Genomic DNA, 24,595 nt, shown 5'->3' on the forward strand with positions numbered 1-24,595 from the left:
CGGCCGTGCTCCCCTGGTCCCTTAGCGGACGCAATTGATGGACCGCGTCTTCCCCTCCCCCATCCTGCCCTGGGGAGGAGGTGTCTCTTGTAGAGTGCTACGGAGTAAGAGGCCTGTGACAGAAGGCAGGCGCGTCAGTTCTGCACACGGGGCTTCAACAGGGAGCACGTTCCGGGCTCCCCGAAGGAGAAGCCCACCCCTGCCATTGTCTGCAGCGTGTGGAGCCCTGACCTTCCACGGCCGTTGATCGGCTATGGAAGAGACACCTGAACCCGTGGCCTGTGGTGTCTCCCTCAGGGTCACGAGACCTGTCTCCCACTCGGTCTGATGCGGGGACGAGTGGGATACGGGGAAGGAAGGCTCACCAGGTTTTGTGTTGCTTCAGCAAAGTCTTCGCAGGCGAGCCTAATCCTCCATCCCTTCTGTGGTTTTCAGCCCACGTAGGACCTGGCCCGGCCCCGGCATTGGCCGGCAGCTCCCGCCCGCCTGCGGCGGCCCCGGGGCCCAGGTAAGTGGGGTGGCCGTGCTCCGTTGGACGTCGTCCTGGGAAAGGTGAGCTTCCTGTTTTCCCGGAAGCCATTCCCGCCCTCATCTCCAGACTGTGTGTCCTGTGACGGGTCTGGCATGTCGTTCGCTTTCCAATTCAGTCTCCCCAGGGGCCAGTGGGCTGCTTGTCCCTGGAGCCCGTCACCTTGGCTGGTGCCTGCAGAAGCCATGAGGGAGTGCTCAGAAGCCGAGGACCGCAGACTTTGGCTGTGGGTTTGTCGAGATAGCGTGCGGAGGGTGAGCCCTCGCTCCACACTGGCTTCTCCTGGCTCTGCTGACTCCTTCCTGCCGACCTGCACCTGGGGTTGCTCCTGGGTCACTGAGGCAGAGTCCTGTGTCGTCACTCGTTTGACTTGTTTCCTTGCTGAGGCCAGATGATTCTCCTGTTTAGCATGCCCATTGAAATGCTCGTAACTGAGAAAGGGGCAAAGCCCTCCCTCCAGCTTTGTCCTGTGTGCTTTGTGCAGCTTTGAGCCTACCTGTTTGGTGTGGGGTAAATGTCAGAACCCGTGACCGTCTGTTCTCGGGACGGAGATGTGCCTGGCCCGCTGCGTCCACTTGTACTCTGGGTAGATGTTGCTTTTGTAGTAAGAAATAGAGGCTTGAAGGGAAAGAGCCCGCAGTGAAGAGGCCTACTTCCCTGCAGGGGAATTGCGACGCGCAGCAGCGTCCTCCCGTCGTGCTCCCCACCCCTGCGCCGGGTCGGGCCTGCCCCGGAAGCTGCCAGAGCTGCTCCTGGGCGTCAGCATGACACGTCGCGGGATTTTGCGCACGGGCCTGTAGGGTCCTTTGGGTGTCAGTTGTGGGATCCAGACATCCCACTTGAGTTTGCCGAAGGACACAAGTAGTGCGCGCTTCGTAGCGCACTGAAAACCCAGACGTCCCTGAGGATAGCGGTGATTGTAGCGGAGCCTGACTACCTCCTGTGGGCAGCGTTGTCCCCTCAGGAGCACTTGGGCAGCTCCCCCGCAGGACTCCGGGGTGCCCAGCTCCCCAGTGCACGTTGCGCCCAGGGGAAGCCCCTGCAGGTCGGAGGAGATTACTTGGTTTGGGGGGAAGGAGAGGGCCAGGCAGGGTCCTGGAGGCAGAGCGGTGACCCAGGTGCGGCTCTGATTGCACGTGTGGAGGACGAGCTTTTCACGTCCGTCCCTTCTGCGTGTTCCTGGTCCGCGCCGGGCCAGCTCCCGTGGAGCTGGGGTGGTGGCGAGGAGGGCTGTCCTGCCCAAAGGGGCTGCCTGTTGGGAAGGCGCTGCTTTTGTCAGAGTGCTGGCAGCTCTGTGTGCATCCTCGCAGGCAGGACCCTTGGCTTCGTCCACTTGGAGACACCGGCGGCGTCGTGTGGCGCCATTGTTGCCCCTCGTGTCCTGCTGCGCGGCCCGGGCTGCCGGCTGCAGGCCCCAGAGGGCTGGGTGGAGCGTGGGGCACTGTGCTGCTGGGTGGGCACCCGGCGGGGTGTGGGGAGGGTGCCCGATGCCGACAGCTGATGCGTTGGGTTTCGGCTTTTGTCTGTGGTCGCTCCGTTTCTGCCGCCTGACACAGCTCTCCCTTCTGCCCTGCAGGTTACCTTGCAGCGTCCCGGCGTTTGCAGGGACCGGCCCGTGTTGCCACCAGCACCTGGGACCCCTTGGGCCCTGTGCAGCCTCGCTCACCAGTACCGGATGCTCCACTTGGTAAGATGAAAGCGTCCATTCCTCTGTTTTTTCCTTGCGTCACTGCAGGAGAAGGGCAGATCGCTCTCCAGGTCCCTCCCAGGGCATGGGCCACCCTGACTGGGCTGTCGGCCGTGCTCCCCTGGTCCCTTAGCGGACGCAATTGATGGACCGCGTCTTCCCCTCCCCCATCCTGCCCTGGGGAGGAGGTGTCTCTTGTAGAGTGCTACGGAGTAAGAGGCCTGTGACAGAAGGCAGGCGCGTCAGTTGTGCACACGGGGCTTCAACAGGGAGCACGTTCCGGGCTCCCCGAAGGAGAAGCCCACCCCTGCCATTGTCTGCAGCGTGTGGAGCCCTGACCTTCCACGGCCGTTGATTGGCTATGGAAGAGACACCTGAACCCGTGGCCTGTGGTGTCTCCCTCAGGGTCACGAGACCTGTCTCCCACTCGGTCTGATGCGGGGACGAGTGGGATACGGGGAAGGAAGGCTCACCAGGTTTTGTGTGGCTTCAGCAAAGTCTTCGCAGGCGAGCCTAATCCTCCATCCCTTCTGTGGTTTTCAGCCCACGTAGGACCTGGCCCGGCCCCGGCATTGGCCGGCAGCTCCCGCCCGCCTGCGGCGGCCCCGGAGGCCCAGGTAAGTGGGGTGGCCGTGCTCCGTTGGACGTCGTCCTGGGAAAGGTGAGCTTCCTGTTTTCCCGGAAGCCATTCCCGCCCTCATCTCCAGACTGTGTGTCCTGTGACGGGTCTGGCATGTCGTTCGCTTTCCAATTCAGTCTCCCCAGGGGCCAGTGGGCTGCTTGTCCCTGGAGCCCGTCACCTTGGCTGGTGCCTGCAGAAGCCATGAGGGAGTGCTCAGAAGCCGAGGACCGCAGACTTTGGCTGTGGGTTTGTCGAGATAGCATGTGGAGGGTGAGCCCTCGCTCCACACTGGCTTCTCCTGGCTCTGCTGACTCCTTCCTGCCGACCTGCACCTGGGGTTGCTCCTGGGTCACTGAGGCAGAGTCCTGTGTCGTCACTCGTTTGACTTGTTTCCTTGCTGAGGCCAGGTGATTCTCCTGTTTAGCATGCCCATTGAAATGCTCGTAACTGAGAAAGGGGCAAAGCCCTCCCTCCAGCTTTGTCCTGTGTGCTTTGTGCAGCTTTGAGTCTACCTGTTTGGTGTGGGGTAAATGTCAGAACCCGTGACCCTCTGTTCTCGGGACGGAGATGTGCCTGGCCCGCTGCGTCCAGTTGTACTCTGGGTAGATGTTGCTTTTGTCGTAAGAAATAGAGGCTTGAAGGGAAAGAGCCCGCAGTGAAGAGGCCTACTTCCCTGCAGGGGAATTGCGACGCGCAGCAGCGTCCTCCCGTCGTGCTCCCCACCCCTGCGCCGGGTCGGGCCTGCCCCGGAAGCTGCCAGAGCTGCTCCTGGGCGTCAGCATGACACGTCGCGGGATTTTGCGCACGGGCCTGTAGGGTCCTTTGGGTGTCAGTTGTGGGATCCAGACATCCCACTTGAGTTTGCCGAAGGACACAAGTAGTGCGCGCTTCGTAGCGCACTGAAAACCCAGACGTCCCTGAGGATAGCGGTGATTGTAGCGGAGCCTGACTACTTCCTGTGGGCAGCGTTGTCCCCTCAGGAGCACTTGGGCAGCTCCCCCGCAGGACTCCGGGGTGCCCAGCTCCCCAGTGCACGTTGTGCCCAGGGGAAGCCCCAGCAGGTCGGAGGAGATTACTTGGTTTGGGGGGAAGGATAGGACCAAGCAGGGTCCTGGAGGCAGAGCGGTGACCCAGGTGCGGCTCTGATTGCACGTGTGGAGGACGAGCTTTTCACGTCCGTCCCTTCTGCGTGTTCCTGGTCCGCGCCGGGCCAGCTCCCGTGGAGCTGGGGTGGTGGCGAGGAGGGCTGTCCTGCCCAAAGGGGCTGCCTGTTGGGAAGGTGCTGCTTTTGTCAGAGTGCTGGCAGCTCTGTGTGCATCCTCGCAGGCAGGACCCTTGGCTTCGTCCACTTGGAGACACCGGCGGCGTCGTGTGGCGCCATTGTTGCCCCTCGTGTCCTGCTGCGCGGCCCGGGCTGCCGGCTGCAGGCCCCAGAGGGCTGGGTGGAGCGTGGGGCACTGTGCTGCTGGGTGGGCACCCGGCGGGGTGTGGGGAGGGTGCCCGATGCCGACAGCTGATGCGTTGGGTTTCGGCTTTTGTCGGTGGTCGCTCCGTTTCTGCCGCCTGACACGGCTCTCCCTTCTGCCCTGCAGGTTACCTTGCAGCGTCCCGGCGTTTGCAGGGACCGGCCCGTGTTGCCACCAGCACCTGGGCCCCCCTTGGGCCCTGTGCAGCCTCGCTCACCAGTACCGGATGCTCCACTTGGTAAGATGAAAGCGTCCATTCCTCTGTTTGTTCCTTGCGTCACTGCAGGAGAAGGGCAGATCGCTCTCCAGGTCCCTCCCAGGGCATGGGCCACCCTGACTGGGCTGTCGGCCGTGCTCCCCTGGTCCCTTAGCGGACGCAATTGATGGACCGCGTCTTCCCCTCCCCCATCCTGCCCTGGGGAGGAGGTGTCTCTTGTAGAGTGCTACGGAGTAAGAGGCCTGTGACAGAAGGCAGGCGCGTCAGTTCTGCACACGGGGCTTCAACAGGGAGCACGTTCCGGGCTCCCCGAAGGAGAAGCCCACCCCTGCCATTGTCTGCAGCGTGTGGAGCCCTGACCTTCCACGGCCGTTGATCGGCTATGGAAGAGACACCTGAACCCGTGGCCTGTGGTGTCTCCCTCAGGGTCACGAGACCTGTCTCCCACTCGGTCTGATGCGGGGACGAGTGGGATACGGGGAAGGAAGGCTCACCAGGTTTTGTGTGGCTTCAGCAAAGTCTTCGCAGGCGAGCCTAATCCTCCATCCCTTCTGTGGTTTTCAGCCCACGTAGGACCTGGCCCGGCCCCGGCATTGGCCGGCAGCTCCCGCCCGCCTGCGGCGGCCCTGGAGGCCCAGGTAAGTGGGGTGGCCGTGCTCCGTTGGACGTCGTCCTGGGAAAGGTGAGCTTCCTGTTTTCCCGGAAGCCATTCCCGCCCTCATCTCCAGACTGTGTGTCCTGTGACGGGTCTGGCATGTCGTTCGCTTTCCAATTCAGTCTCCCCAGGGGCCAGTGGGCTGCTTGTCCCTGGAGCCCGTCACCTTGGCTGGTGCCTGCAGAAGCCATGAGGGAGTGCTCAGAAGCCGAGGACCGCAGACTTTGGCTGTGGGTTTGTCGAGATAGCATGTGGAGGGTGAGCCCTCGCTCCACACTGGCTTCTCCTGGCTCTGCTGACTCCTTCCTGCCGACCTGCACCTGGGGTTGCTCCTGGGTCACTGAGGCAGAGTCCTGTGTCGTCACTCGTTTGACTTGTTTCCTTGCTGAGGCCAGGTGATTCTCCTGTTTAGCATGCCCATTGAAATGCTCGTAACTGAGAAAGGGGCAAAGCCCTCCCTCCAGCTTTGTCCTGTGTGCTTTGTGCAGCTTTGAGTCTACCTGTTTGGTGTGGGGTAAATGTCAGAACCCGTGACCCTCTGTTCTCGGGACGGAGATGTGCCTGGCCCGCTGCGTCCAGTTGTACTCTGGGTAGATGTTGCTTTTGTCGTAAGAAATAGAGGCTTGAAGGGAAAGAGCCCGCAGTGAAGAGGCCTACTTCCCTGCAGGGGAATTGCGACGCGCAGCAGCGTCCTCCCGTCGTGCTCCCCACCCCTGCGCCGGATCGGGCCTGCCCCGGAAGCTGCCAGAGCTGCTCCTGGGCGTCAGCATGACACGTCGCGGGATTTTGCGCACGGGCCTGTAGGGTCCTTTGGGTGTCAGTTGTGGGATCCAGACATCCCACTTGAGTTTGCCGAAGGACACAAGTAGTGCGCGCTTCGTAGCGCACTGAAAACCCAGACGTCCCTGAGGATAGCGGTGATTGTAGCGGAGCCTGACTACCTCCTGTGGGCAGCGTTGTCCCCTCAGGAGCACTTGGGCAGCTCCCCCGCAGGACTCCGGGGTGCCCAGCTCCCCAGTGCACGTTGCGCCCAGGGGAAGCCCCTGCAGGTCGGAGGAGATTACTTGGTTTGGGGGGAAGGAGAGGGCCAGGCAGGGTCCTGGAGGCAGAGCGGTGACCCAGGTGCGGCTCTGATTGCACGTGTGGAGGACGAGCTTTTCACGTCCGTCCCTTCTGCGTGTTCCTGGTCCGCGCCGGGCCAGCTCCCGTGGAGCTGGGGTGGTGGCGAGGAGGGCTGTCCTGCCCAAAGGGGCTGCCTGTTGGGAAGGCGCTGCTTTTGTCAGAGTGCTGGCAGCTCTGTGTGCATCCTCGCAGGCAGGACCCTTGGCTTCGTCCACTTGGAGACACCGGCGGCGTCGTGTGGCGCCATTGTTGCCCCTCGTGTCCTGCTGCGCGGCCCGGGCTGCCGGCTGCAGGCCCCAGAGGGCTGGGTGGAGCGTGGGGCACTGTGCTGCTGGGTGGGCACCCGGCGGGGTGTGGGGAGGGTGCCCGATGCCGACAGCTGATGCGTTGGGTTTCGGCTTTTGTCGGTGGTCGCTCCGTTTCTGCCGCCTGACACGGCTCTCCCTTCTGCCCTGCAGGTTACCTTGCAGCGTCCCGGCGTTTGCAGGGACCGGCCCGTGTTGCCACCAGCACCTGGGCCCCCCTTGGGCCCTGTGCAGCCTCGCTCACCAGTACCGGATGCTCCACTTGGTAAGATGAAAGCGTCCATTCCTCTGTTTGTTCCTTGCGTCACTGCAGGAGAAGGGCAGATCGCTCTCCAGGTCCCTCCCAGGGCATGGGCCACCCTGACTGGGCTGTCGGCCGTGCTCCCCTGGTCCCTTAGCGGACGCAATTGATGGACCGCGTCTTCCCCTCCCCCATCCTGCCCTGGGGAGGAGGTGTCTCTTGTAGAGTGCTACGGAGTAAGAGGCCTGTGACTGAAGGCAGGCGCGTCAGTTCTGCACACGGGGCTTCAACAGGGAGCACGTTCCGGGCTCCCCGAAGGAGAAGCCCACCTCTGCCATTGTCTGCAGCGTGTGGAGCCCTGACCTTCCACGGCCGTTGATCGGCTATGGAAGAGACACCTGAACCCGTGGCCTGTGGTGTCTCCCTCAGGGTCACGAGACCTGTCTCCCACTCGGTCTGATGCGGGGACGAGTGGGATACGGGGAAGGAAGGCTCACCAGGTTTTGTGTGGCTTCAGCAAAGTCTTCGCAGGCGAGCCTAATCCTCCATCCCTTCTGTGGTTTTCAGCCCACGTAGGACCTGGCCCGGCCCCGGCATTGGCCGGCAGCTCCCGCCCGCCTGCGGCGGCCCCGGAGGCCCAGGTAAGTGGGGTGGCCGTGCTCCGTTGGACGTCGTCCTGGGAAAGGTGAGCTTCCTGTTTTCCCGGAAGCCATTCCCGCCCTCATCTCCAGACTGTGTGTCCTGTGACGGGTCTGGCATGTCGTTCGCTTTCCAATTCAGTCTCCCCAGGGGCCAGTGGGCTGCTTGTCCCTGGAGCCCGTCACCTTGGCTGGTGCCTGCAGAAGCCATGAGGGAGTGCTCAGAAGCCGAGGACCGCAGACTTTGGCTGTGGGTTTGTCGAGATAGCATGTGGAGGGTGAGCCCTCGCTCCACACTGGCTTCTCCTGGCTCTGTTGACTCCTTCCTGCCGACCTGCACATGGGGTTGCTCCTGGGTCACTGAGGCAGAGTCCTGTGTCGTCACTCGTTTGACTTGTTTCCTTGCTGAGGCCAGGTGATTCTCCTGTTTAGCATGGCCATTGAAATGCTCGTAACTGAGAAAGGGGCAAAGCCCTCCCTCCAGCTTTGTCCTGTGTGCTTTGTGCAGCTTTGAGTCTACCTGTTTGGTGTGGGGTAAATGTCAGAACCCGTGACCCTCTGTTCTCGGGACGGAGATGTGCCTGGCCCGCTGCGTCCAGTTGTACTCTGGGTAGATGTTGCTTTTGTCGTAAGAAATAGAGGCTTGAAGGGAAAGAGCCCGCAGTGAAGAGGCCTACTTCCCTGCAGGGGAATTGCGACGCGCAGCAGCGTCCTCCCGTCGTGCTCCCCACCCCTGCGCCGGGTCGGGCCTGCCCCGGAAGCTGCCAGAGCTGCTCCTGGGCGTCAGCATGACACGTCGCGGGATTTTGCGCACGGGCCTGTAGGGTCCTTTGGGTGTCAGTTGTGGGATCCAGACATCCCACTTGAGTTTGCCGAAGGACACAAGTAGTGCGCGCTTCGTAGCGCACTGAAAACCCAGACGTCCCTGAGGATAGCGGTGATTGTAGCGGAGCCTGACTACCTCCTGTGGGCAGCGTTGTCCCCTCAGGAGCACTTGGGCAGCTCCCCCGCAGGACTCCGGGGTGCCCAGCTCCCCAGTGCACGTTGCGCCCAGGGGAAGCCCCTGCAGGTCGGAGGAGATTACTTGGTTTGGGGGGAAGGAGAGGGCCAGGCAGGGTCCTGGAGGCAGAGCGGTGACCCAGGTGCGGCTCTGATTGCACGTGTGGAGGATGAGCTTTTCACGTCCGTCCCTTCTGCGTGTTCCTGGTCCGCGCCGGGCCAGCTCCCGTGGAGCTGGGGTGGTGGCGAGGAGGGCTGTCCTGCCCAAAGGGGCTGCCTGTTGGGTAGGCGCTGCTTTTGTCAGAGTGCTGGCAGATCTGTGTGCATCCTCGCAGGCAGGACCCTTGGCTTCGTCCACTTGGAGACACCGGCGGCGTCGTGTGGCGCCATTGTTGCCCCTCGTGTCCTGCTGCGCGGCCCGGGCTGCCGGCTTCAGGCCCCAGAGGGCTGGGTGGAGCGTGGGGCACTGTGCTGCTGGGTGGGCACCCGGCGGGGTGTGGGGAGGGTGCCCGATGCCGACAGCTGATGCGTTGGGTTTCGGCTTTTGTCGGTGGTCGCTCCGTTTCTGCCGCCTGACACGGCTCTCCCTTCTGCCCTGCAGGTTACCTTGCAGCGTCCCGGCGTTTGCAGGGACTGGCCCGTGTTGCCACCAGCACCTGGGCCCCCCTTGGGCCCTGTGCAGCCTCGCTCACCAGTACCGGATGCTCCACTTGGTAAGATGAAAGCGTCCATTCCTCTGTTTGTTCCTTGCGTCACTGCAGGAGAAGGGCAGATCGCTCTCCAGGTCCTTCCCAGGGCATGGGCCACCCTGACTGGGCTGTCGACGGTGCTCCCCTGGTCCCTTAGCGGACGCAATTGATGGACCGCGTCTTCCCCTCCCCCATCCTGCCCTGGGGAGGAGGTGTCTCTTGTAGAGTGCTACGGAGTAAGAGGCCTGTGACAGAAGGCAGGCGCGTCAGTTGTGCACACGGGGCTTCAACAGGGAGCACGTTCCGGGCTCCCCGAAGGAGAAGCCCACCCCTGCCATTGTCTGCAGCGTGTGGAGCCCTGACCTTCCACGGCCGTTGATCGGCTATGGAAGAGACACCTGAACCCGTGGCCTGTGGTGTCTCCCTCAGGGTCACGAGACCTGTCTCCCACTCGGTCTGATGCGGGGACGAGTGGGATACGGGGAAGGAAGGCTCACCAGGTTTTGTGTGGCTTCAGCAAAGTCTTCGCAGGCGAGCCTAATCCTCCATCCCTTCTGTGGTTTTCAGCCCACGTAGGACCTGGCCCGGCCCCGGCATTGGCCGGCAGCTCCCGCCCGCCTGCGGCGGCCCCGGAGGCCCAGGTAAGTGGGGTGGCCGTGCTCCGTTGGACGTCGTCCTGGGAAAGGTGAGCTTCCTGTTTTCCCGGAAGCCATTCCCGCCCTCATCTCCAGACTGTGTGTCCTGTGACGGGTCTGGCATGTCGTTCGCTTTCCAATTCAGTCTCCCCAGGGGCCAGTGGGCTGCTTGTCCCTGGAGCCCGTCACCTTGGCTGGTGCCTGCAGAAGCCATGAGGGAGTGCTCAGAAGCCGAGGACCGCAGACTTTGGCTGTGGCTTTGTCGAGATAGCATGTGGAGGGTGAGCCCTCGCTCCACACTGGCTTCTCCTGGCTCTGCTGACTCCTTCCTGCCGACCTGCACCTGGGGTTGCTCCTGGGTCACTGAGGCAGAGTCCTGTGTCGTCACTCGTTTGACTTGTTTCCTTGCTGAGGCCAGGTGATTCTCCTGTTTAGCATGCCCATTGAAATGCTCGTAACTGAGAAAGGGGCAAAGCCCTCCCTCCAGCTTTGTCCTGTGTGCTTTGTGCAGCTTTGAGTCTACCTGTTTGGTGTGGGGTAAATGTCAGAACCCGTGACCCTCTGTTCTCGGGACGGAGATGTGCCTGGCCCGCTGCGTCCAGTTGTACTCTGGGTAGATGTTGCTTTTGTCGTAAGAAATAGAGGCTTGAAGGGAAAGAGCCCGCAGTGAAGAGGCCTACTTCCCTGCAGGGGAATTGCGACGCGCAGCAGCGTCCTCCCGTCGTGCTCCCCACCCCTGCGCCGGATCGGGCCTGCCCCGGAAGCTGCCAGAGCTGCTCCTGGGCGTCAGCATGACACGTCGCGGGATTTTGCGCACGGGCCTGTAGGGTCCTTTGGGTGTCAGTTGTGGGATCCAGACATCCCACTTGAGTTTGCCGAAGGACACAAGTAGTGCGCGCTTCGTAGCGCACTGAAAACCCAGACGTCCCTGAGGATAGCGGTGATTGTAGCGGAGCCTGACTACCTCCTGTGGGCAGCGTTGTCCCCTCAGGAGCACTTGGGCAGCTCCCCCGCAGGACTCCGGGGTGCCCAGCTCCCCAGTGCACGTTGCGCCCAGGGGAAGCCCCTGCAGGTCGGAGGAGATTACTTGGTTTGGGGGGAAGGAGAGGGCCAGGCAGGGTCCTGGAGGCAGAGCGGTGACCCAGGGGCGGCTCTGATTGCACGTGTGGAGGACGAGCTTTTCACGTCCGTCCCTTCTGCGTGTTCCTGGTCCGTGCCGGGCCAGCTCCCGTGGAGCTGGGGTGGTGGCGAGGAGGGCTGTCCTGCCCAAAGGGGCTGCCTGTTGGGAAGGCGCTGCTTTTGTCAGAGTGCTGGCAGCTCTGTGTGCATCCTCGCAGGCAGGACCCTTGGCTTCGTCCACTTGGAGACACCGGCGGCGTCGTGTGGCGCCATTGTTGCCCCTCGTGTCCTGCTGCGCGGCCCGGGCTGCCGGCTGCAGGCCCCAGAGTGCTGGGTGGAGCGTGGGGCACTGTGCTGCTGGGTGGGCACCCGGCGGGGTGTGGGGAGGGTGCCCGATGCCGACAGCTGATGCGTTGGGTTTCGGCTTTTGTCGGTGGTCGCTCCGTTTCTGCCGCCTGACACGGCTCTCCCTTCTGCCCTGCAGGTTACCTTGCAGCGTCCCGGCGTTTGCAGGGACCGGCCCGTGTTGCCACCAGCACCTGGGCCCCCCTTGGGCCCTGTGCAGCCTCGCTCACCAGTACCGGATGCTCCACTTGGTAAGATGAAAGCGTCCATTCCTCTGTTTGTTCCTTGCGTCACTGCAGGAGAAGGGCAGATCGCTCTCCAGGTCCCTCCCAGGGCATGGGCCACCCTGACTGGGCTGTCGGCCGTGCTCCCCTGGTCCCTTAGCGGACGCAATTGATGGACCGCGTCTTCCCCTCCCCCATCCTGCCCTGGGGAGGAGGTGTCTCTTGTAGAGTGCTACGGAGTAAGAGGCCTGTGACAGAAGGCAGGCGTGTCAGTTCTGCACACGGGGCTTCAACAGGGAGCACGTTCCGGGCTCCCCGAAGGAGAAGCCCACCCCTGCCATTGTCTGCAGCGTGTGGAGCCCTGACCTTCCACGGCCGTTGATCGGCTATGGAAGAGACACCTGAACCCGTGGCCTGTGGTGTCTCCCTCAGGGTCACGAGACCTGTCTCCCACTCGGTCTGATGCGGGGACGAGTGGGATACGGGGAAGGAAGGCTCACCAGGTTTTGTGTGGCTTCAGAAAAGTCTTCGCAGGCGAGCCTAATCCTCCATCCCTTCTGTGGTTTTCAGCCCACGTAGGACCTGGCCCGGCCCCGGCATTGGCCGGCAGCTCCCGCCCGCCTGCGGCGGCCCCGGAGGCCCAGGTAAGTGGGGTGGCCGTGCTCCGTTGAACGTTGTCCTGGGAAAGGTGAGCTTCCTGTTTTCCCGGAAGCCATTCCCGCCCTCATCTCCAGACTGTGTGTCCTGTGACGGGTCTGGCATGTCATTCGCTTTCAAATTCAGTCTCCCCAGGGGCCAGTGGGCTGCTTGTCCCTGGAGCCCGTCACCTTGGCTGGTGCCTGCAGAAGCCATGAGGGAGTGCTCAGAAGCCGAGGACCGCAGACTTTGGCTGTGGCTTTGTCGAGATAGTGTGCGGAGGGTGAGCCCTCGCTCCACACTGGATTCTCCTGGCTCTGCTGACTCCTTCCTGCCGACCTGCACCTGGGGTTGCTCCTGGGTCACTGAGGCAGAGTCCTGTGTCGTCACTCGTTTGACTTGTTTCCTTGCTGAGGCCAGGTGATTCTCCTGTTTAGCATGCCCATTGAAATGCTCGTAACTGAGAAAGGGGCAAAGCCCTCCCTCCAGCTTTGTCCTGTGTGCTTTGTGCAGCTTTGAGTCTACCTGTTTGGTGTGGGGTAAATGTCAGAACCCGTGACCGTCTGTTCTCGGGACGGAGATGTGCCTGGCCCGCTGCGTCCAGTTGTACTCTGGGTAGATGTTGCTTTTGTAGTAAGAAATAGAGGCTTGAAGGGAAAGAGCCCGCAGTGAAGAGGCCTACTTCCCTGCAGGGGAATTGCGACGCGCAGCAGCGTCCTCCCGTCGTGCTCCCCATCCCTGCGCCGGGTCGGGCCTGCCCCGGAAGCTGCCAGAGCTGCTCCTGGGCGTCAGCATGACACGTCGCGGGATTTTGCGCACGGGCCTGTAGGGTCCTTTGGGTGTCAGTTGTGGGATCCAGACATCCCACTTGAGTTTGCCGAAGGACACAAGTAGTGCGCGCTTCGTAGCGCACTGAAAACCCAGACGTCCCTGAGGATAGCGGTGATTGTAGCGGAGCCTGACTACCTCCTGTGGGCAGCGTTGTCCCCTCAGGAGCACTTGGGCAGCTCCCCCGCAGGACTCCGGGGTGCCCAGCTCCCCAGTGCACGTTGCGCCCAGGGGAAGCCCCTGCAGGTCGGAGGAGATTACTTGGTTTGGGGGGAAGGAGAGGGCCAGGCAGGGTCCTGGAGGCAGAGCGGTGACCCAGGTGCGGCTCTGATTGCACGTGTGGAGGACGAGCTTTTCACGTCCGTCCCTTCTGCGTGTTCCTGGTCCGCGCCGGGCCAGCTCCCGTGGAGCTGGGGTGGTGGCGAGGAGGGCTGTCCTGCCCAAAGGGGCTGCCTGTTGGGAAGGCGCTGCTTTTGTCAGAGTGCTGGCAGCTCTGTGTGCATCCTCGCAGGCAGGACCCTTGGCTTCATCCACTTGGAGACACCGGCGGCGTCGTGTGGCGCCATTGTTGCCCCTCGTGTCCTGCTGCGCGGCCCGGGCTGCCGGCTGCAGGCCCCAGAGGGCTGGGTGGAGCGTGGGGCACTGTGCTGCTGGGTGGGCACCCGGCGGGGTGTGGGGAGGGGGCCCGATGCCGGCAGCTGATGCGTTGGGTTTCGGCTTTTGTCGGTGGTCGCTCCGTTTCTGCCGCCTGACACGGCTCTCCCTTCTGCCCTGCAGGTTACCTTGCAGCGTCCCGGCGTTTGCAGGGACCGGCCCGTGTTGCCACCAGCACCTGGGCCCCCCTTGGGCCCTGTGCAGCCTCGCTCACCAGTACCGGATGCTCCACTTGGTAAGATGAAAGCGTCCATTCCTCTGTTTGTTCCTTGCGTCACTGCAGGAGAAGGGCAGATCGCTCTCCAGGTCCCTCCCAGGGCATGGGCCACCCTGACTGGGCTGTCGGCCGTGCTCCCCTGGTCCCTTAGCGGACGCAATTGATGGACCGCGTCTTCCCCTCCCCCATCCTGCCCTGGGGAGGAGGTGTCTCTTGTAGAGTGCTACGGAGTAAGAGGCCTGTGACAGAAGGCAGGCGTGTCAGTTCTGCACACGGGGCTTCAACAGGGAGCACGTTCCGGGCTCCCCGAAGGAGAAGCCCACCCCTGCCATTGTCTGCAGCGTGTGGAGCCCTGACCTTCCACGGCCGTTGATCGGCTATGGAAGAGACACCTGAACCCGTGGCCTGTGGTGTCTCCCTCAGGGTCACGAGACCTGTCTCCCACTCGGTCTGATGCGGGGACGAGTGGGATACGGGGAAGGAAGGCTCACCAGGTTTTGTGTGGCTTCAGCAAAGTCTTCGCAGGCGAGCCTAATCCTCCATCCCTTCTGTGGTTTTCAGCCCACGTAGGACCTGGCCCGGCCCCGGCATTGGCCGGCAGCTCCCGCCCGCCTGCGGCGGCCCCGGAGGCCCAGGTAAGTGGGGTGGCCGTGCTCCGTTGGACGTCGTCCTGGGAAAGGTGAGCTTCCTGTTTTCCCGGAAGCCATTCCCGCCCTCATCTCCAGACTGTGTGTCCTGTGACGGGTCTGGCATGTCGTTCGCTTTCCAATTCAGTCTCCCCAGGGGCCAGTGGGCTGCTTGTCCCTGGAGCCCGTCACCTTGGCTGGTGCCTGCAGAAGCCATGAGGGAGTGCTCAGAAGCCGAGGACCGCAGACTTTGGCTGTGGCTTTGTCGAGATAGCATGTGGAGGGTGAGCCCTCGCTCCACACTGGCTTCTCCTGGCTCTGCTGACTCCTTCCTGCCGACCTGCACCTGGGGTTGCTCCTGGGTCACTGAGGCAGAGTCCTGTGTCGTCACTCGTTTGACTTGTTTCCTTGCTGAGGCCAGGTGATTCTCCTGTTTAGCATGCCCATTGAAATGCTCGTAACTGAGAAAGGGGCAAAGCCCTCCCTCCAGCTTTGTCCTGTGTGCTTTGTGCAGCTTTGAGTCTACCTGTTTGGTGTGGGGTAAATGTCAGAACCCGTGACCCTCTGTTCTCGGGACGGAGATGTGCCTGGCCCGCTGCGTCCAGTTGTACTCTGGGTAGATGTTGCTTTTGTCGTAAGAAATAGAGGCTTGAAGGGAAAGAGCCCGCAGTGAAGAGGCCTACTTCCCTGCAGGGGAATTGCGACGCGCAGCAGCGTCCTCCCGTCGTGCTCCCCACCCCTGCGCCGGGTCGGGCCTGCCCCGGAAGCTGCCAGAGCTGCTCCTGGGCGTCAGCATGACACGTCGCGGGATTTTGCGCACGGGCCTGTAGGGTCCTTTGGGTGTCAGTTGTGGGATCCAGACATCCCACTTGAGTTTGCCGAAGGACACAAGTAGTGCGCGCTTCGTAGCGCACTGAAAACCCAGACGTCCCTGAGGATAGCGGTGATTGTAGCGGAGCCTGACTACCTCCTGTGGGCAGCGTTGTCCCCTCAGGAGCACTTGGGCAGCTCCCCCGCAGGACTCCGGGGTGCCCAGCTCCCCAGTGCACGTTGCGCCCAGGGGAAGCCCCTGCAGGTCGGAGGAGATTACTTGGTTTGGGGGGAAGGAGAGGGCCAGGCAGGGTCCTGGAGGCAGAGCGGTGACCCAGGTGCGGCTCTGATTGCACGTGTGGAGGACGAGCTTTTCACGTCCGTCCCTTCTGCGTGTTCCTGGTCCGCGCCGGGCCAGCTCCCGTGGAGCTGGGGTGGTGGCGAGGAGGGCTGTCCTGCCCAAAGGGGCTGCCTGTTGGGAAGGCGCTGCTTTTGTCAGAGTGCTGGCAGCTCTGTGTGCATCCTCGCAGGCAGGACCCTTGGCTTCATCCACTTGGAGACACCGGCGGCGTCGTGTGGCGCCATTGTTGCCCCTCGTGTCCTGCTGCGCGGCCCGGGCTGCCGGCTGCAGGCCCCAGAGGGCTGGGTGGAGCGTGGGGCACTGTGCTGCTGGGTGGGCACCCGGCGGGGTGTGGGGAGGGGGCCCGATGCCGGCAGCTGATGCGTTGGGTTTCGGCTTTTGTCGGTGGTCGCTCCGTTTCTGCCGCCTGACACGGCTCTCCCTTCTGCCCTGCAGGTTACCTTGCAGCGTCCCGGCGTTTGCAGGGACCGGCCCGTGTTGCCACCAGCACCTGGGCCCCCCTTGGGCCCTGTGCAGCCTCGCTCACCAGTACCGGATGCTCCACTTGGTAAGATGAAAGCGTCCATTCCTCTGTTTGTTCCTTGCGTCACTGCAGGAGAAGGGCAGATCGCTCTCCAGGTCCCTCCCAGGGCATGGGCCACCCTGACTGGGCTGTCGGCCGTGCTCCCCTGGTCCCTTAGCGGACGCAATTGATGGACCGCGTCTTCCCCTCCCCCATCCTGCCCTGGGGAGGAGGTGTCTCTTGTAGAGTGCTACGGAGTAAGAGGCCTGTGACAGAAGGCAGGCGTGTCAGTTCTGCACACGGGGCTTCAACAGGGAGCACGTTCCGGGCTCCCCGAAGGAGAAGCCCACCCCTGCCATTGTCTGCAGCGTGTGGAGCCCTGACCTTCCACGGCCGTTGATCGGCTATGGAAGAGACACCTGAACCCGTGGCCTGTGGTGTCTCCCTCAGGGTCACGAGACCTGTCTCCCACTCGGTCTGATGCGGGGACGAGTGGGATACGGGGAAGGAAGGCTCACCAGGTTTTGTGTGGCTTCAGCAAAGTCTTCGCAGGCGAGCCTAATCCTCCATCCCTTCTGTGGTTTTCAGCCCACGTAGGACCTGGCCCGGCCCCGGCATTGGCCGGCAGCTCCCGCCCGCCTGCGGCGGCCCCGGAGGCCCAGGTAAGTGGGGTGGCCGTGCTCCGTTGGACGTCGTCCTGGGAAAGGTGAGCTTCCTGTTTTCCCGGAAGCCATTCCCGCCCTCATCTCCAGACTGTGTGTCCTGTGACGGGTCTGGCATGTCGTTCGCTTTCAAATTCAGTCTCCCCAGGGGCCAGTGGGCTGCTTGTCCCTGGAGCCCGTCACCTTGGCTGGTGCCTGCAGAAGCCATGAGGGAGTGCTCAGAAGCCGAGGACCGCAGACTTTGTCTGTGGGTTTGTCGAGATAGCGTGCGGAGGTTGAGCCCTCGCTCCACACTGGCTTCTCCTGGCTCTGCTGACTCCTTCCTGCCGACCTGCACCTGGGGTTGCTCCTGGGTCACTGAGGCAGAGTCCTGTGTCGTCACTCGTTTGACTTGTTTCCTTGCTGAGGCCAGGTGATTCTCCTGTTTAGCATGCCCATTGAAATGCTCGTAACTGAGAAAGGGGCAAAGCCCTCCCTCCAGCTTTGTCCTGTGTGCTTTGTGCAGCTTTGAGTCTACCTGTTTGTTGTGGGGTAAATGTCAGAACCCGTGACCCTCTGTTCTCGGGACGGAGATGTGCCTGGCCCGCTGCGTCCAGTTGTACTCTGGGTAGATGTTGCTTTTGTAGTAAGAAATAGAGGCTTGAAGGGAAAGAGCCCGCAGTGAAGAGGCCTACTTCCCTGCAGGGGAATTGCGACGCGCAGCAGCGTCCTCCCGTCGTGCTCCCCACCCCTGCGCCGGGTCGGGCCTGCCCCGGAAGCTGCCAGAGCTGCTCCTGGGCGTCAGCATGACACGTCGCGGGATTTTGCGCACGGGCCTGTAGGGTCCTTTGGGTGTCAGTTGTGGGATCCAGACATCCCAATTGAGTTTGCCGAAGGACACAAGTAGTGCGCGCTTCGTAGCGCACTGAAAACCCAGACGTCCCTGAGGATAGCGGTGATTGTAGCGGAGCCTGACTACCTCCTGTGGGCAGCGTTGTCCCCTCAGGAGCACTTGGGCAGCTCCCCCGCAGGACTCCGGGGTGCCCAGCTCCCCAGTGCACGTTGCGCCCAGGGGAAGCCCCTGCAGGTCGGAGGAGATTACTTGGTTTGGGGGGAAGGAGAGGGCCAGGCAGGGTCCTGGAGGCAGAGCGGTGACCCAGGTGCGGCTCTGATTGCACGTGTGGAGGACGAGCTTTTCACGTCCGTCCCTTCTGCGTGTTCCTGGTCCGCGCCGGGCCAGCTCCCGTGGAGCTGGGGTGGTGGCGAGGAGGGCTGTCCTGCCCAAAGGGGCTGCCTGTTGTGAAGGCGCTGCTTTTGTCAGAGTGCTGGCAGCTCTGTGTGCATCCTCGCAGGCAGGACCCTTGGCTTCGTCCACTTGGAGACACCGGCGGCGTCGTGTGGCGCCATTGTTGCCCCTCGTGTCCTGCTGCGTGGCCCGGGCTGCCGGCTGCAGGCTCCAGAGGGCTGGGTGGAGCGTGGGGCACTGTGCTGCTGGGTGGGCACCCGGCGGGGTGTGGGGAGGGGGCCCGATGCCGACAGCTGATGCGTTGGGTTTCGGCTTTTGTCGGTGGTCGCTCCGTTTCTGCCGCCTGACACGGCTCTCCCTTCTGCCCTGCAGGTTACCTTGCAGCGTCCCGGCGTTTGCAGGGACCGGCCCGTGTTGCCACCAGCACCTGGGCCCCACTTGGGCCCTGTGCAGCCTCGCTCACCAGTACCGGATGCTCCACTTGGTAAGATGAAAGCGTCCATTCCTCTGTTTGTACCTTGCCTCACTGCAGGAGAAGGGCAGATCGCTCTCCAGGTCCCTCCCAGGGCATGGGCCACCCTGACTGGGCTGTCGGCCGTGCTCCCCTGGTCCCTTAGCGGACGCAATTGATGGACCGCGTCTTCCCCTCCCCCATCCTGCCCTGGGGAGGAGGTGTCTCTTGTAGAGTGCTACGGAGTAAGAGGCCTGTGACAGAAGGCAGGCGCGTCAGTTCTGCACACGGGGCTTCAACAGGGAGCACGTTCCAGGCTCCCCGAAGGAGAAGCCCACCCCTGCCATTGTCTGCAGCGTGTGGAGCCCTGACCTTCCACGGCCGTTGATCGGCTATGGAAGAGACACCTGAACCCGTGGCCTGTGGTGTCTCCCTCAGGGTCACGAGACCTGTCTCCCACTCGGTCTGATGCGGGGACGAGTGGGATACGGGGAAGGAAGGCTCACCAGGTTTTGTGTGGCTTCAGCAAAGTCTTCGCAGGCGAGCCTAATCCTCCATCCCTTCTGTGGTTTTCAGCCCACGTAGGACCTGGCCCGGCCCCGGCATTGGCCGGCAGCTCCCGCCCGCCTGCGGCGGCCCCGGAGGCCCAGGTAAGTGGGGTGGCCGTGCTCCGTTGGACGTCGTCCTGGGAAAGGTGAGCTTCCTGTTTTCCCGTAAGACATTCCCGCCCTCATCTCCAGACTGTGTGTCCTGTGACGGGTCTGGCATGTCGTTCGCTTTCAAATTCAGTCTCCCCAGGGGCCAGTGGGCTGCTTGTCCCTGGAGCCCGTCACCTTGGCTGGTGCCTGCAGAAGCCATGAGGGAGTGCTCAGAAGCCGAGGACCGCAGACTTTGGCTGTGGGTTTGTCGAGATAGCATGTGGAGGGTGAGCCCTCGCTCCACACTGGCTTCTCCTGGCTCTGCTGACTCCTTCCGGCCGACCTGCACCTGGGGTTGCTCCTGGGTCACTGAGGCAGAGTCCTGTGTCGTCACTCGTTTGACTTGTTTCCTTGCTGAGGCCAGGTGATTCTCCTGTTTAGCATGGCCATTGAAATGCTCGTAAGTGAGAAAGGGGCAAAGCCCTCCCTCCAGCTTTGTCCTGTGTGCTTTGTGCAGCTTTGAGTCTACCTGTTTGGTGTGGGGTAAATGTCAGAACCCGTGAACGTCTGTTCTCAGGACGGAGATGTGCCTGGCCCGCTGCGTCCAGTTGTACTCTGGGTAGATGTTGCTTTTGTCGTAAGAAATAGAGGCTTGAAGGGAAAGAGCCCGCAGTGAAGAGGCCTACTTCCCTGCAGGGGAATTGCGACGCGCAGCAGCGTCCTCCCGTCGTGCTCCCCACCCCTGCGCCGGGTCGGGCCTGCCCCGGAAGCTGCCAGAGCTGCTCCTGGGCGTCAGCATGACACGTCGCAGGATTTTGCGCACGGGCCTGTAGGGTCCTTTGGGTGTCAGTTGTGGGATCCAGACATCCCACTTGAGTTTGCCGAAGGACACCAGTAGTGCGCGCTTCGTAGCGCACTGAAAACCCAGACGTCCCTGAGGATAGCGGTGATTGTAGCGGAGCCTGACTACCTCCTGTGGGCAGCGTTGTCCCCTCAGGAGCACTTGGGCAGCTCCCCCGCAGGACTCCGGGGTGCCCAGCTCCCCAGTGCACGTTGCGCCCAGGGGAAGCCCCTGCAGGTCGGAGGAGATTACTTGGTTTGGGGGGAAGGAGAGGGCCAGGCAGGGTCCTGGAGGCAGAGCGGTTACCCAGGTGCGGCTCTGATTGCACGTGTGGAGGACGAGCTTTTCACGTCCGTCCCTTCTGCGTGTTCCTGGTCCGCGCCGGGCCAGCTCCCGTGGAGCTGGGGTGGTGGCGAGGAGGGCTGTCCTGCCCAAAGGGGCTGCCTGTTGTGAAGGCGCTGCTTTTGTCAGAGTGCTGGCAGATCTGTGTGCATCCTCGCAGGCAGGACCCTTGGCTTCGTCCACTTGGAGACACCGGCGGCGTCGTGTGGCGCCATTGTTGTCCCAAGTGTCCTTCTGCGCGGCCCGGGCTGCCGGCTGCAGGCCCCAGAGGGCTGGGTGGAGCGTGGGGCACTGTGCTGCCGGGTGGGCACCCGGCGGCGTGTGGGGAGGGTGCCCGGTGCCGACAGCTGATGCGTTGGGTTTCGGCTTTTGTCGGTGGTCGCTCCGTTTCTGCCGCCTGACACGGCTCTCCCTTCTGCCCTGCAGGTTACCTTGCAGCATCCCGGCGTTTGCAGGGACCGGCCCGTGTTGCCACCAGCACCTGGGCCCCCCTTGGGCCCTGTGCAGCCTCGCTCACCAGTACCGGATGCTCCACTTGGTAAGATGAAAGCGTCCATTCCTCTGTTTGTTCCTTGCGTCACTGCAGGAGAAGGGCAGATCGCTCTCCAGGTCCCTCCCAGGGCATGGGCCACCCTGACTGGGCTGTCGGCCGTGCTCCCCTGGTCCCTTAGCGGACGCAATTGATGGACCGCGTCTTCCCCTCCCCCATCGTGCCCTGGGGAGGAGGTGTCTCTTGTAGAGTGCTACGGAGTAAGAGGCCTGTGACAGAAGGCAGGCGTGTCAGTTCTGCACACGGGGCTTCAACAGGGAGCACGTTCCGGGCTCCCCGAAGGAGAAGCCCACCCCTGCCATTGTCTGCAGCGTGTGGAGCCCTGACCTTCCACGGCCGTTGATCGGCTATGGAAGAGACACCTGAACCCGTGGCCTGTGGTGTCTCCCTCAGGGTCACGAGACCTGTCTCCCACTCGGTCTGATGCGGGGACGAGTGGGATACGGGGAAGGAAGGCTCACCAGGTTTTGTGTGGCTTCAGCAAAGTCTTCGCAGGCGAGCCTAATCCTCCATCCCTTCTGTGTTTTTCAGCCCATGCAGGACCTGACGCGTCTCAACTTCGGCCTGGCCCCTTCCTGACACCTGATTCCGATGTGGAGGCTCAGGTATAGTGAGTGTTCATACCGTTCGATGTCTCTCTAGTCAATGTTTTTTTTTTATTTCCCTTGCCGTTGTATTTGCCTCTTCTGTAGACATGTGTTTTTATACAAGTGTTTTTTGTCATTAGAATTTCAAACTGTTGCCCACGGGTGCAGTGGTCTTCTCCCCTCAGCCCTATCACCTTCGATGGTGCCTTCTGGAAGCATCAGAGTTCTTACATGCTGAGTATCGTAGACTTTGTCTCTTTGTCGAATGTGGGTCTTCAATGTGAGCCCTTGCTCCACACTTATGTCTCCTCGCTTTTCTTTTGCTTCCCTAACACTTTCTTTTCTGATTGTTGCTGTTTAAGTTATCGAGATTCCTGTTGTCCTTCTTTGGATTCCCGGCTCAGGCCTGGTGATTCTCCTGTTTTGCATGGCCGTTCAAGTCCTCTTGACTGGGAAAGTGCAGAGGTCTCCCTCCAGCTTTGTCCCGTGGGCTTTGTGCAACTTTGAGTCTTCCTGGGTGGGGTAAATTTCACAACCCACCTCTGTCTTTTCTCGGGAGGGAGATGTGCCTGGCCCGCTGCCTCCAGTTGTACTCTGGGTAAAAAAGCCTGACTCTCAGAGTTGTTGCTTTTGTAGTAGGATGTAGAGGCTTGAAGGGAAATAGCACACTGTGAAGAGGCGTACTTCCCTGTAGGGGAATTGCGATGCTCAGCAGCATCCTCCCGTTGTGCTCCCCACCCTGCGCCGAGTTGGTCCTGCCCTGGGAGCTGTCAGAGCTGATCTTCTGATTCAGCATGAGATGCCGCGGGATTTTTCGCACGGGCTACTAGGGTCCCTTTGGTGTCAGTTGTGGAATCAAGACTTTCCTCTTCAATTTCCCAAAGGACACATGTAGTATGTGCTTCGTAGCACAGTTAAAACCCAGACATCCCTGGGGATAGCGGTGATTGTAGCGGAGCCTGACTACCTCCTAAGGACAGCCTTATCTCCTCAGGATCACTTGAGCAGCTCCCCCATAGGACTCCAGGCTGCCAAGCTCCCCAGGGCTCTTTGCACCCAGGAGCAGCCCCTGCAGGGTGGCGGTGGGCCCTACATGAGGAGGGGGCAGAAAGGGCCTGGCAGGGTGCTGCAGGCAGAGCAGTAACCCAGGTGTGACTCTGCACGTGTGGAGAATGTGTTTTAACATTCTTTGTTTCTCTGTGTTCTTGTTCTGCAGAACATTACGTGTCGTTGGAGCTTTGGAAGATTCCTTAAAATTTTGTTCTCCATGGAGAAGTTTCGTTTTCATAAGGTGAATATTAGTCAATTTGCTGGAACCTCTATGAGTTTTTTATAGGTTAGGACCCTTGGCTGCATGAACTTACAGAATTTGTTGGTGACGTGCAGCCTCCGTGTCATATCCCTGTGTCCTTCTGTCGACCCAGGCTGGGTGGAGCATGTGGTAGTGCTCTGCTGTCTGGCCATTTGGTGGAGGTGAGGGTGACAGGTGCTGACAGGTGGTGCATTATGTTTCTGGTTTTGTCTGTGTTTATCCTTTTCTCTGTCATTCAGCAGATCTCTCTTCTGTTCCACAGGGCACTGTGGATGGCAAAGCACCCCGTTCTTACTCAGGGCCAGCTCATGTTTCCCCCTGTATGAGTGGCCCAACGTCACCCTTCATGGGCTATTCGCCACCTCCACCTGGACCACCCTCGTGGCCTCTGGGTCCTCTGGCATTGGCAGAGCCACCAGTTTCTCCACTTGGTAAGATGAGAGCATGTTGTCCTTTTCCATTGTTGAGTCTTTTCTGAAGGGGAGATGGCACTCCAGGGCCTTGCGTTGCCTGAGGAAACCTATCTTGGGACATTATAATGTTCATGTAGTTTCCTAGCACACACATTTGATGGGCTTTGTCATTTCCCCATCCTATCCTGGGAAGCAGGTGTCTCTTGTATACTACAAGAGACTTTTGACAGAATATCAAATGAATTTTAAGTCCCTGTTTGGCAGATGTGCCTCCGGCTTGGACCATGTGATGTACTTTTTTTTTGATGAAGCACACCACTAACTTTTGGGGTCTCAGGGTGTTCCTTCGAGGGTTGAGGGAGAGAGACATTCAGCTTGTCATCACCATAACAGACGTGCCAATACAAAGCCCCAAAGTGCAATAGAGTGACACGTGAGCCACACAGGAGTGAATAGGACGGTGTGAAGGGGAAGAAAGAAATTGAGGTGCCCAGCGAGGGTTTGTTGGAGCTGGAAGGTCACTCCCAGCTGGGAGGGCAGTCCAGGCAGGCTTTCTGAATGCAACGTGAGGTCCACTCAGAGCCACGTGTGTGTGCAGGGGACTCAGTGCAGCCATGCACATATCCCCGTCAGAACCCACTGCCTCCAGAAAGCCCTCAGTTCACAACGTCATATACAAATGATTGTTCTCTTGGGTTTCTGAAAGTCCTAGATCTGGATGAAAGAAATCTCTGGATATCAGAGAAAGTGAAATTTAGCTTGTATTTTTCAGAATATTTTGTGTGGCTAAAGTTTTCTTCTGCCCCGGTGATTTGAAAAGTACAGGCAGGATTCAGATCAGCTGAGCAGGTGCCTTGCCCTTCAGCATGAGGCAGGTTCTTTAGGGGAAGTCAGGAGTGGTCAGGAGACCCCCTCCAAGGCCCCGTCCCCACACCCCTGCTCCCTCCTGTCACCATGCCCACTGCCAGCTTAGCATCTCTATGTTTATGTGTGAAGATCCAATTTCTGATTCTTTGTTTGAATTCCTGCAGTTCAGCCCCCAACACCAAGACCCATTGGGGCCCCCACAGGGTCTCAGCTTTGTTGTCTGTGAGCCGGGGGTAACACTGGCTCCTGATGTCATTGTCAGGAGGATCAGGTGAAGCACACACATTGTTTTGCAATATGACTGGGACATATTTCTCACTCAGCATTCTCATAGTTTAAAAGAAAGTGTCTGCACACAGAATCATCAAAAGAGACCTCGGGAAGTACATTAAATTAAACTGAAGACCTAAGAGCTCAGGCCCAGAGCTTACTATTCTCTGCTTTAGAGATAAGGTGAAGGGTCACTTTCTTCTATTAAACCTCTGGTCCTACAAGTTAAAGAAGGAAATGTAATAATGAGAATGTGCACATTTTCAGATCTGTGTCCGAGATGTGAAAACAATTATTTCCATTATATATA

General features: G+C 61.0%; 1 protein-coding gene and 1 long non-coding RNA gene across 2 annotated transcripts in view; both read left to right on the plus strand.

The window, feature by feature from the left end:
- The window catches only part of LOC140691639 (uncharacterized), a 62,625-nt gene extending 50,209 nt beyond the window's left edge, over nucleotides 1-12,416 (plus strand). Inside the window, exon 33 of the mRNA XM_072955513.1 lies at nucleotides 12,403-12,416. Within this exon, the coding sequence (XP_072811614.1) occupies nucleotides 12,403-12,416 (14 nt within the window). The remainder of the gene's footprint in view (nucleotides 1-12,402) is intronic.
- Nucleotides 12,417-21,366: 8,950 nt separating this feature from the next.
- LOC140691632 (uncharacterized) lies at nucleotides 21,367-23,121 on the plus strand. Its single transcript, XR_012067378.1, has 3 exons — nucleotides 21,367-21,441; nucleotides 22,640-22,714; nucleotides 22,998-23,121. It is a non-coding gene; the product is annotated as an uncharacterized lncRNA (long non-coding RNA).
- The last annotated feature ends 1,474 nt before the right edge of the window (nucleotides 23,122-24,595 follow it).

The sequence above is a fragment of the Vicugna pacos genome, chromosome 36, assembly GCF_048564905.1.
Source record: "Vicugna pacos chromosome 36, VicPac4, whole genome shotgun sequence".
NCBI lineage: Eukaryota > Metazoa > Chordata > Mammalia > Artiodactyla > Camelidae > Vicugna > Vicugna pacos.